The sequence below is a fragment of the Pteropus alecto genome, unplaced genomic scaffold (assembly GCF_000325575.1).
Source record: "Pteropus alecto unplaced genomic scaffold, ASM32557v1 scaffold131, whole genome shotgun sequence".
NCBI classification, from domain to species: domain Eukaryota; kingdom Metazoa; phylum Chordata; class Mammalia; order Chiroptera; family Pteropodidae; genus Pteropus; species Pteropus alecto.
Window position 1 is genome coordinate 1,126,946 of NW_006434709.1, and position 11,468 is coordinate 1,138,413.

Sequence of the window (11,468 nt, forward strand, 5' to 3'; positions counted from 1 at the left end):
AGACACTAGAGAAGAGAGGGATTTCCCCTTCTCAAAGGAAGTAAGACCAGATGTTGATGGCTCATCGATGAGGACACGTCACACCTCAGAACGATGGCAAAGGTGAGAATCTGCAAGGAAGGACCCTTCTGGACCAGCTCTGCCAGGGGTGGATAACAGCCCAGAGGGCCAGAAGAGGGGGGAATAACCAGCAAAGCAGCCCTCGAAGGAAGAGACAAAACCGAAGTGGGGAAGGGCTGCTGTGGCCGGGGCACGGCAGAGAGAAACCAAAAGATGGGATTTTGATCTCCAGCACTTCCCATTGATCTTCTCTTAGCGTCCCCATCTCTATTACCCATCTTTTATTGCATGCTGTCTACTTTTCCCATTAGAGTCCATATCGTATTAATCACAGTTATTTTAAATACCCCCTCTGCTAATTTCTACAATTCTGTCATATCTGAACCTGTTTCTAACAGCTGCTTTGTCTCTTCAGCGTGTCTTTTTGTTGTTGCCTTTGACACGTCTTGCATATTTTTTAAAGCAAGATGTTGTGTTAAGTAATTTGAGGTAAACACGACTTTAGCATGAGAATTTATGGTAATATGGCTAGGAAGGGAACTGTGTTTGATGTTTGCTGTAGATACAGGTGGCAGAAGCTTCAAACTCCTCTAGCATCTAGTTTTCGCCTTCCCTCCGTATTTTGGGCTTCCCCAAGTATACGAGCCTGTATGTCATATGTCACAGCTCTTTCAGCGGTAGTCCACTGTTCTCTCCTGGAGGCCCTGCTGGTGTGGGGTAAGGGCCGGGAAGGGGAGCATTGTAAGCTAATGAAATCTCTGAACCCTGGGGCTGTGGCCCTCACAACTGCTTCTCCAGTGGCCAGCTTTTCCTTCTGCCTCCTGTTCCCTTCCCTGCCTACAGCATCCTCGACCTACCTCTGTGCGGTTCTGATCCCTGCTGGGCCTGGTTTTCTCCCCCCAGAGGGGAGACAGGAAGGCCTGAGGGGCTGGAACTGGAGAATGCCCATTCCCTTCCTGGGATAAGGCTCTGGCACAGTCTCCTTCCTCCGGAGAGTAGGTCTTTGTTATGAAGAAGGCTCTGGGTGAATTTTATAAGGGTTACTATTCCTCCCAGAGACCTGAGCAGAGTTGGAGCAGAATATAGGGGCTTCCCTCTGAGCTGGTTTGAAGAGTGGCTTCATCAGGGAAAAACAAGGTTCCGATTAATAGGAAGAGGGGAGAGGATTGTTTTACAAAAGGAGAATAGATTCAGAGATGCTGCATGGAAACAGCAAGAAGGTGCAACGGTGGAGAGACAGGCTACGGAGGGGCAGGGCTGGAGTGCTTGGGACGAGAGGGCAGGGACAGGTCCCTGGGGCGGGGCTTGTCCACCTGAGCTCCATCAGCCCCTGCACAGTACCCTGGGTTCTCCCTCCCCTAATTTTTCCACCACGGCTTCCTGAGTTCTTGTCATCAGTCAGCTCCTCATCCTTGACATCCTCATGGGACTTCCTCTGTCTGCACTCGGCTTTCCCCAGGGAACTCCACCCCTCACCGCCCTCCTGCATCTCCCACTCCTTCCAGCCATCTCAGGCTCCCTCTGAGAGAGGGCCGCACCTTGCAGCTGCCCCCACCACCACGTCACCATCTCTCCTTTCTGGAAGTCCACATCACCCACGTGTACCACTCTCTCCTCCGGTTCTCACTGTCATCCACCAAGACAAGGACACGTGCTCACCTTGCCTTGACGATTTCAGTGCCTGCCTCACCATCTGCCTACCTGACCTCCATCCAGTTTTAATTCTCCCATAAAGATAATCAACATCCATGTGGACAAGTCATTTACCAACACAATTCCTTCTCCTCCACCAATGGCACATTAATCTCCCCTCCCTTTCAGCTGCTAGAGATATAGCCATATCTCCAACCTGCAGCTGAGGTCAGAGTTACATCAGGACCCCTCCCCAGAGCCACTAAAATGAAAAACAGCCTTAAACAATAGCTTTGACACAATGAAGCAGTTTTGTGGTTTAAAACTTCTTGCTAAAGCGGAAAATAAGGGGGCTAGGGAAAGTCCCCAACATAGGCATGCCCAGAAGGACAGCTGATGTGACCTAGAATTCACCTTTGCTTCATTGTGTGATCATTATCATACATTAGCATTATGGTTAAGGCTGTACCCATCATGCATCTGATGCCATGACTATTCCGAAAAGCCCAAACATGGTAAGAAAAGGGGCGTCACCTTAATTCCAGAAAAAAAAAACCTTCTTTCCACGAAGTGACCACCCAGAATCGTGAATATTCCACCTCTTAGTTAGATTAATGGATAAAATCCCCAAACCCACCACAGATGAGATAGCTCTCCCTTGAGCCTGACTGCTCTCCATCTGAGGGTGGATTTTCACTTGGCAGAAGTCTTTGGGACTGTCCGCTTTCGACAGCTTGCTCTCTCTTTTGAGAGTGAGCTTATTTTGTCTCCAACGCTGACTGCTCCTGGCAGCCTATTCTCCCTTTTAAAAGTATATTTTAGCTTTTAATAAAGCTAGCTTGCATACAGTTAATTTCTGAGCATCTGCCTTCAATTCTTTGTCGACTGAACACCAAGAACCGAGGTCCAGGAGTTCGAGGACTCCCCAGAACTGCAACACAATCACTCAGAACCATTCCTCTAGCAAAATCTGAACCACTGAAACCCTTCTCAGAAGACAGTTTATAACCTATCTGCCTCCTCCAACCCTGACTCACACAGAGCAAGGCACCCAACACAGAGCCTGGCACATAGCAGGTGCTCAATAAATATGCATTCTCTATTCTTTGTCCTCTTCATAAGCTCTAGGCCCTATCTTCCTGCATCCTCTCTGCCTGAGCCATCAGCCATGTCCAGATGCCCTGGCCACCTCGGCCCTGTGCTTCCACCACTCCTGCCTTAACCATACCTGACGCCTCCACCATCCACCCACCTTCGTTCCACTTCTAAGCCACTGAGTATTTCGAGGCTCTACCACAAAGTCTCTGACCCAGAGCGGGCACTCTCGTGTCTGCTCAGAAATCTTCCTGTTTATATCTAATGAACCCCTCATTCCTCTCCTACAAATACTCTAAACTTCTCCTCTCCCCAAACAAACAAAGAGGCTCATAGTTCCCCAACTTTAAACACCTTTCTCATGCCACCACCTCCACTTATGACTTTACTTCCTGACCTGTAAAGGTGATAATGACATATTCTTAAGTGACATAATTCAGGCTATGATATGTAGGGAATGATCTCACTTCTGCAGAACTGAAATTCACGCAACAGATTCACGGTTGCCTGAGGCAGGAGGTGGGGGAGCGGGGTAAATGGGTGAAGGTGGTTAAAAGCTACAAACTTTCAGTTATAAAATAAATGAGTCCTGGGGATATAATGAACAACATGGTGACTATAATTAACACTGCATTGTATATTTGAAAGTTGCTAGAGTGTAGATCTTAAAAGTGCTCATCACAAGAAAAAGACTTTTTTTGTAACTATGTAGGATGACAGATGTTAACTAGACTTACTGTGGCAATCATTTCACAATGTATACAAATATCGAACCATTATGTTGTGTACCTGAAACTAATATGTTATATGTCAATTATACCTCAATTAAAAAATTATTTAAAAAACACGCATGCATATCCACGGGAGGATATGCAAAAAGATATTAATAACAGCTCTCTAAGTGGTAGAATTATGAGTGATTCATTTTTTATTTATACTTTTCCACATATTCTACATTTCTCATAATTACTATATATTCTTTTAAATCAGAAAAACTAAAGTTGATTTTTGTTTGTCTGTTTGGTCCTCCACTACCAGGGGGAGGTGCTGTTGGGAAGACCCAGGAAAATGTACTCACAGGTGCTTCATCCCCAGGCCCCAAAACACAAAGGCTTGCTTTCAGGTAGCCTCTGGCCCCAGCAGAGAAATCGTCAGGGTCTGAGAGCAGCAGCCATTTCCTAAGATAGGCATGTCCTAAGAGAGACAACATCCACTGGTGACTACAAAATTGGCAGGACCCAAGCCTGCAACCACATCCAGGAGCTTGGGGAAGACTGCATTTGGGTGAGATGAAGGACTAGCCCACTGAGACATGGGGGCAGGGCTCAATTTCTTGAATAAAAGATACTTCAAGTGCTCATGTAGCTTTCAGTCAGAAATGTTCATAGAAACCCCTGAGAAGGCAGCTAACAACCGACCCAAGGCCATTTACCCTCTCTCAGGAAGTAACCAGAGCAAAGCAGAAACCACGGTGTGGACAAATCCTAGACTTGCAATGCAAGACCTGCCCCAATCTGAGTAACCCCAGCCTCCAGCCACCCTTGCTTCAGCCTTCCAGATCTAGTCTTCCCAACAGAGCCAGCTGAGACCCTCCTGAGGGTTTGAGCTCCCTGAGGGCCTGTTTCACCCAGAAGGTGAAAGCCTACCCTCCCTTCATCCCTGCAGTTCTCACCTCCAAAATCAAACTCCACCTCTAAATTCTAAAACCCCCCAAAAGGCAAGTGAGTGTCCCAAATGGGTGTCCCCAAGCAGCCACCAGACCCAAAGTGCAAGGATATGGCCAAAGTGATGAAAACGTCACTCACGGGGCTCTCTGTAAATGGTACCCACGTCCATCTGAAATCAAACAGAGAAAACACAAATTGAACTCTTGCCCCCAGAGTGGTACATAAAGTGTGGTCCATTATATCATACCATTAAAAATCATGTTTTGAAGGGAGAGCCCTTCTAGTTGCTAAATGGGATGCTTCCTGATTCATGAATGACTTAATAAAGCCAATTAGATCTTCAGGGCGGAGGGTGGGGAGGATCATGTTCTGAAGAATATTTGAAGACATGAGGAGATATTCATCATTTGACATTACATGGAAAGTGGAATACATTTGGACTGAAGTTTGGTAAATTATATCTGTGCATAGAAAAGAAAGAGGAAAGAAAATACAACGAAACAGTAACTATGCTGTCCCTGGGTGGTAGATCTGGGTATTTTTTATTTTTATGCTTCCTTGTACTTTATAATTTTCTATTTAAAGAAATCATAGATTAGTAGGGTGTCTATTTTGGGGGGAGGTTATGGGGGATGGGCAAGGGATATATGGGAACTCTATACTTTCACTCAATTTTGCTGTGAACATAAAACTGCTTTAAGAATTTTTTTTAAATCATAGATTACTTTTATAATTGGAAAAAATAATCATTTTTACCTTGTGGACAAAAAAGAGGGTCATGTACTAAACCTGACAAACTCAGGGGAGGCCAGCATGGTGGACTCTACAAACTCAAGAGACCAAGAGTAACCACATAGGATGGTCTGAACATAAAAATCCCTAACTGTCACGGTGGACAGTCACATCCTAGGCCTGTAGCTTCCTTGACAAGGGTCAATCTTTACCTTAAGTGGGCCCGAATATGGTCTTTGTGCACCTAAGATAACATACCCTTGGAATCAGAGTAATCTTTTCCAAACCTCTCAGGGCACAACTTCCTGCACCAGAGCACAGAACCCCTCTCTGTTATCTTGTTACCTAAATACCATCTCTATGTGCTCTAAATGTTAATTATCAATTATCCTGTACCCACCAATGTAAAAGAAGTATGTGTCTCTCCATTTCACTTTTCATCCAATCCCAGAGATTTGTTCCACTTTGCTTTCTCCCACCTTCTTAATTGACCACCACTGGATTTCAACACCTCCTCCGTTGATTCTAATGTATAAAATAAGCTGCAAAACTGCCATTTTCTTGAGCATTTTCTTAATTTGTTGAGATTTCACTTTCTGGCAATTGTCATCAGTTTGGTTCAAACAAACTCCAAAAATTCTCTACAGGTTTAGACATTTCTTACATCAACAACCTTAATTTTAGAGTTCTCAGAACAAGAATGTGTTTCAAAGATTAGAGTCTCTAAACATAATTAAGATCCCATTTGTTACAGAATGACTTAGGCTCAAGCCTATTCCTTTTAAAACTGCTTCTCTAGGAAAAAAGAGTTTTCTATCTTGTGACTCAATTCCCAGAAAGGGGATCATATTTTATTTGGAGAGTAGGGGAGGTTAATATATGCCTGTGCCCTTTCTTTCCATTTGATAAATGCTTGAAGATTCTAAAGTGAGAAAATCATTACGAATTATATTAGAACACCATTCACGAAGGTCTCCATTGCTGGTTGCTGTTACTTTATGTTACTTTATGTGGCCTGTTAAAGCCATTCTATGAGCTGAATTGTACAGTCAGTTTTCCGTTCTCTATAAGGGACTGTTCCCGTCTGCACTGTCTGGGACAAAGGAGCGGGGAAGGCTCCCCACTCTCTCCACTGCCCCCCACCCCACCGCTCACTCTACTTCTGGAGCCCACTCCCAACCCAGAGTCAGGCACAGAGTGCCAGCGTCATGCTGGCCCAAGACAGTCAGCTTAGAAGGACACTGCCTAAACTCAAACACACGGCCTTCCCAATTAAATAAGAAGCTTAACACCTGTGTTGGAAATAAAGGAAGAGATTTCCCTTCTCTCTTTCTGTCAGAACATTTACCTTTAAAACTTATAAATGCAAATACTTTCTCTGTCTCTTTGAAATGGATTTTTTTAGAAACTAAATAAGCCTTTTCATCGGCTTTATGACCCAGAAGTGTCTTTCTCAAGGCTCTCCTTGTGTCTGTGTGAAAGGAGAGGCTAACTTCAGTGCACACTTTGCTCCAAGTTATAAAACTACCTCCTCTCATAAAAATTCAAGCTTGTTTCTTGTTTTTTCCTCTGGATAAAAGTCAGTCAACTAATACAGACGTCACCTCAATTACCAAGCAAACTCAGGATGAACTATGTCTGACCATGGGGGCTGTCAAGTCCTCTTACTTGAGGACTACTTACTCTTTATCTTGAGAACACGTATGGAATGAGTTATATCTGCTTGGCTACATAAAAAGATTTCTTTTTGTCTTTACAGTCTCTCTGTGGATTGCCTGTGAAGCACACCACATTCTGGTTTAATGCTTATTCGTTAATAAAAGTGTTCTCTTTCTCTACTACCTTTGTGGAGAGGATTTCTAGGCTGGAAGAAGATTTTGTTTTGTTTTGTTTTGTTTTGTCTATTAATTATATTTCACCAACACAGACCAAGTCAGACAGGATCTCTGGAGTGCCAACCCTGGCACATTATCCACAGGGCCTCCGCTAACTCGGATAAGGGAGAAGTGACTGACTTCAAAGAAAATAAACAATTACCCGGAACTCCCCGATGAGAGCATCAGTCCTGAGAGAACGGGAATCTACCACCTGGAGGGAAAAAATAAAATAAAACTCTCATTCACAAGTAAATGTTCTCCCAGACCAGATCCAACCTGATAGCTCTTCCCTCCCCTACTCCATTCCAGAAATTGTTCTAAGCCATGTTTAATCATCACAAGAACCCTATCAGTAGGTGCTATTATTATCTTCATTTTACAGATAAAGAAACAGAGGTGAAGAGAAATTACAGAATTATAAACCCCTAAATGACAGAGGCAGAACAAGAACCCAGACAGTTTGGCTCCAGAGTCCATACGTTTAACCACTTAACTAGATTGCTTTTCGAAGGAAAGAGGCCCAGAAAAAGAAAATCTTGTCCAGAAGCAGGCACATGGACAAACAAAATAAGATGAAAATTAAAGTACCGATCGCAACAATGACCTCAGGACCCTGACCCAAGGCACCTATGGGTGCTGAGCAGCAGGGTCTCCTGACTCGGCCGCTGCCTCCATCTGAGCTGTGGAAGGCACGTCTGTGACCAGCAGAACTGTGGGGTGAGCTGTCTGTATCGCTCATACCCCGAGCCTGAAGGCTTCGGTCGCACACACACTCACACACTGACAGGCATGTGCCTGTACACTCAGCCCACAGAGAAGGCTTGGATAGCTGAGACGTACCGTGATAAAGATGGGCTCATCAAACAGCTCCGCTGGAGAGTCAAACACGTTGAAGAAAAGAGTCTGTTGGTTCAGGGCAAAAGGGAGATGAGTGAGTGACTGCTAACCCTCAGGCCAGGGAGAGGGTCAGCCACCACCCACGGCCTTTGGGTCTGGCCCACACAGACAGCGTGGAGTGAGCTCAGCCCAGCACTGAGCTTTGCGGACCTGACAGATTCTGAGACTTTCCTCCCCTGACCTCACAGAGGCTGTCATCTCAGGGATGGGGTGGGTGGCTGGCTCTACAGAATGACGAGGATGTGGAGTAGTAGGAGCCCAAGGCAGGAATAAGAGCTAGGACCCTCTCTCCACTACTTCAGATAGCCACTCAGGACCTGGCGAATCTCTCGAACCCAAGTAAGCACCACATGTAAAAACCGAGTGAATGGCCAGGCTCTGCCGTGTGCTCCTAATTCGGAAGGCCCACCCAGGTCCTGGTCCCGATACCCAGTGTTTCCCACCTCGTTGAAGAGTGGGCTGTTTCCTTTGTGGATCCGCGTCCGTTTGGTCTGCCCGGCAGCAGTGACCTTGACCACAGGCTTGATGTTTACTCCAGGCAGCTGGCGCCCTTCAATCACCTGGACCCTGATCTGAAAGCCAGGAGGGCACATGAGCAGAAGGAAGGGGGAAGTGGGCCATCCTCCGCTCCGGCCACCACCCCAAGAGACCATCCTCACTGCTGGCTTCTTGGGAACAGTATTAAAAAGATTTAGAAGAGCATTTTAGAAACAATCGTATTTTCCTGCCAATGTCCCTTACACCTATAAAATCCCATCGTTCCACAGAAGAGCCGCCAGGCTACCCCCAGGTAAGCTACCAGCATTAAATCCCAGGGTTGGGCCAAGGATCCAGCCCCCTGTTCACTTCACTCAGCCACTGGCACCTCAGGCCCTTTGACGCCAACATTTTTAAGCAGCTTGAACATTCTTCACTGACAATTCCTTCGGAGGTCAAACTTAAATAGTGAAGTGATCCTTCTTTATCCTTTATAAAATGCAATCCTGTCTACAGCCATGCTACCCTGAACACACCTGATCCCTTCTGATCTCGGAAGCTAAGTAGGGTCGGGCCTGGTTAGTACTTGGATGGGAGACCACCTAGGAAGACCAGGTGCTGTAGGCGTAAAAAAAAAAAACAACAAAAAACAGATGCAATGCTGTCTTACATTCTGAGAAACAAATTAAGAGTCTTCTCCACTGAACTACAAGTAAATGAAGGTTTCAAGAATATCTGTACTTCTGAATTTAGGCAAAATATTTAAAAATATGAAAATTTGAAATATGATAACAATTTTTGTAGAAAAATAATATTTACTGGTTCTAATTTCTAAACAGCAGTTATTTATTGGCCAACTCTTTTTTTAGAAATAGCATACTATAGAAGAATATATTATTAATCACAATGGGAAAGTAAGTGATTTATCCAAATGTTCTACAATAAACATATATTGATTTTCCAAGGATAAAAAAAGTAATAATAATAATATAATATGTTAGAATTTTGTCTTTCAGGGAAACATAGTGGTTATAGCTAGGACTTTGGCTTAAAATACCATGACTTAGAACTAAAATATATTTTTACAATTTATTGCACTTAATAAAGATTCAAGTTTCCTATTTATAACTTTAAAAGTAGTTCTAAAGAGTTAAATATCACTAAATGCAACTATATCAAAAGGAAAATTTTTGTGCCAAAGAAAAAGAAAAAGCAAAGGACCAAAATTAAAAGGCAAATAAAATGAGATGAGCTTTTGGATAAAAATATGTCAAAGGGTTAGTATTAGTTTTATTCTCTGAAGAGATTGAACAAATTCAAATTTCACATAACTGTCAGAAAAATCCATGGCAATAAGGAAGGGCATGGACATAGAGAGGAAAAAAAGCTAGACAGAGCTTCTTAGATCAGGGGATCTTGTTAAAATGCAGATCCTGATTCATCAGGTCTGGGGTTCTGCGTTTCTAACAAGCTTCCAGGTGATGCTCACACGGCTGGTCCAAGGACCACACCTCGACCAGCAGGAAGTAGCTAGCCAGAGAAACTCTGGCTGGGAAACAGATAATAGATGTAAAGCTATGCTGAACCTCTGCAGTGGCCCCTCTTTTTTCAAGGGCAAAACGAGAGGCTGGGCGGAGGCTTGTTCTGAGGTTCCAAAATGTGAACTGCCCATTAGGCATCTGTGCAGGTCCCAGGGAAACCAGACTCCCACCTAGGAGAGGCTCGAGCGTCTTCCCTGAGGCTGGACAGACAGGCAGGCACTTGGCACTATGGCACTAACAGCTGCTGACCCACAAAAGGAGGAGACTGTGGTCAGAGTTGGCCGTCACCTGGAAGTCCTGTGGCTTGTCCGACAGCAGCTTTCTAGGCGTGGGTGTGCTTCTCTTCCTTTTACTCCCAGGGTGGTACGGGGGAGGATGGGAAGGTGGCTTCTTTGGGGTGGTGGGAGCACCCGGGCCTGCGACACCACTCTGGTCCAAGAATGGCTCTGACTCATCTCCCGTGAGCCCTTGCTCCTCGGCATCCTCCTCTCCTCCGGTGTCTGGGAGGAAAGGGTGCTAATGAGGTCTGGGTCCCTCTGGCCCTGCCCTTGGGACCCAGCCCAGCCCATGGAGTATCCAAAGGGCATGAGCATCAAGACCCACCACACACCTCCCTGCCCCTCTCCTTCCCTCATCGATGAGAAAGGGTGGATGAGGAAGAAAGAAGAGAAGCTTCCAACAGCTAAAATTGGGGGCAGTCAGTCCAGTTAGTCAACAGGAAGGAAGCAATGGCCCCAGCCCTCCCCACCATGTCCTGCAGGGGGAGCCCCTCTGGCCACCTCGTCCCACTCTTGTGAGCTGACGATGGCGGAGATGAAATGGTTACGGGTGGCAGGATTAAGATCAGGACAGCCCTGGCTGTGTCTCACCCACGGGGGCCAGCCACTTCTTTCCAGAGTGTCTCGTGTCCACGGTGCTGTCACTGAGCAGGGACCAAGTCTCGGCCCGGCTCTGTCCCCCACCTAGCACGTGGGCAGGGCACAGCCCCAGGAGGGGAGGAGGGAGCTGGGTGAGGAAAGCCAGCTAGCGCACCCCCACTCAGTGCTGCTCTCCTCACCCATCCCAGCCTAACACAAAGCTCAGGAACAATTGCCATGTCTGTCAGGAACTGTCTCTTTCAACACCTTCCAGGCAAGACTGGGAATTTGTCACTTCTAGGAGCCTCCCCTGAGTGGCACAAACCTAATTCTGTCAGATCCACCTCAAAAGTTGTCACAGAACATTCCGGGTCCTCCACACTCCCTGCCCTGTGCCACCAGAAGCACCTCTTCTCCCCACCTCGACCTATACTCCAGTCCAGAGTGATCTCCCTATCCCCAAGTTCTGAGAGTGCCGAGCCCCAAGAAGATGGACCTTGCTCTGCCTCCCTCACCAAGAGTCCCACACAGGGCTAGGCTCCAGAACAGGCCTAGAACATTGTCTCATAAGACAGAGGCTGCTCTGATTTCATACTGTGTTTGCCTCTAGGTCACTTCACCATGAGACAATTA

The 11,468-nt window shown here is 45.9% G+C and overlaps 1 protein-coding gene and 1 non-coding gene across 2 annotated transcripts in view; one reads left to right on the forward strand and one right to left on the reverse strand.

The window, feature by feature from the left end:
- DYSF (dysferlin) overlaps window positions 1-11,468 on the reverse strand; it is a 203,049-nt gene that overhangs the window by 156,619 nt on the left and 34,962 nt on the right. Inside the window, exons 6-12 of the mRNA XM_025045188.1 lie at window positions 10,848-10,940; window positions 10,267-10,478; window positions 8,404-8,532; window positions 7,904-7,966; window positions 7,224-7,274; window positions 4,593-4,623; window positions 3,866-3,981 (exon numbers count right to left, since the gene is read on the reverse strand). Of these exons, the coding sequence (XP_024900956.1) occupies window positions 3,866-3,981; window positions 4,593-4,623; window positions 7,224-7,274; window positions 7,904-7,966; window positions 8,404-8,532; window positions 10,267-10,478; window positions 10,848-10,940 (695 nt within the window). The remainder of the gene's footprint in view (window positions 1-3,865; window positions 3,982-4,592; window positions 4,624-7,223; window positions 7,275-7,903; window positions 7,967-8,403; window positions 8,533-10,266; window positions 10,479-10,847; window positions 10,941-11,468) is intronic.
- LOC112478039 lies at window positions 8,946-9,064 on the forward strand. The gene has a single exon (XR_003045697.1). It is a non-coding gene; the product is annotated as a 5S ribosomal RNA (ribosomal RNA).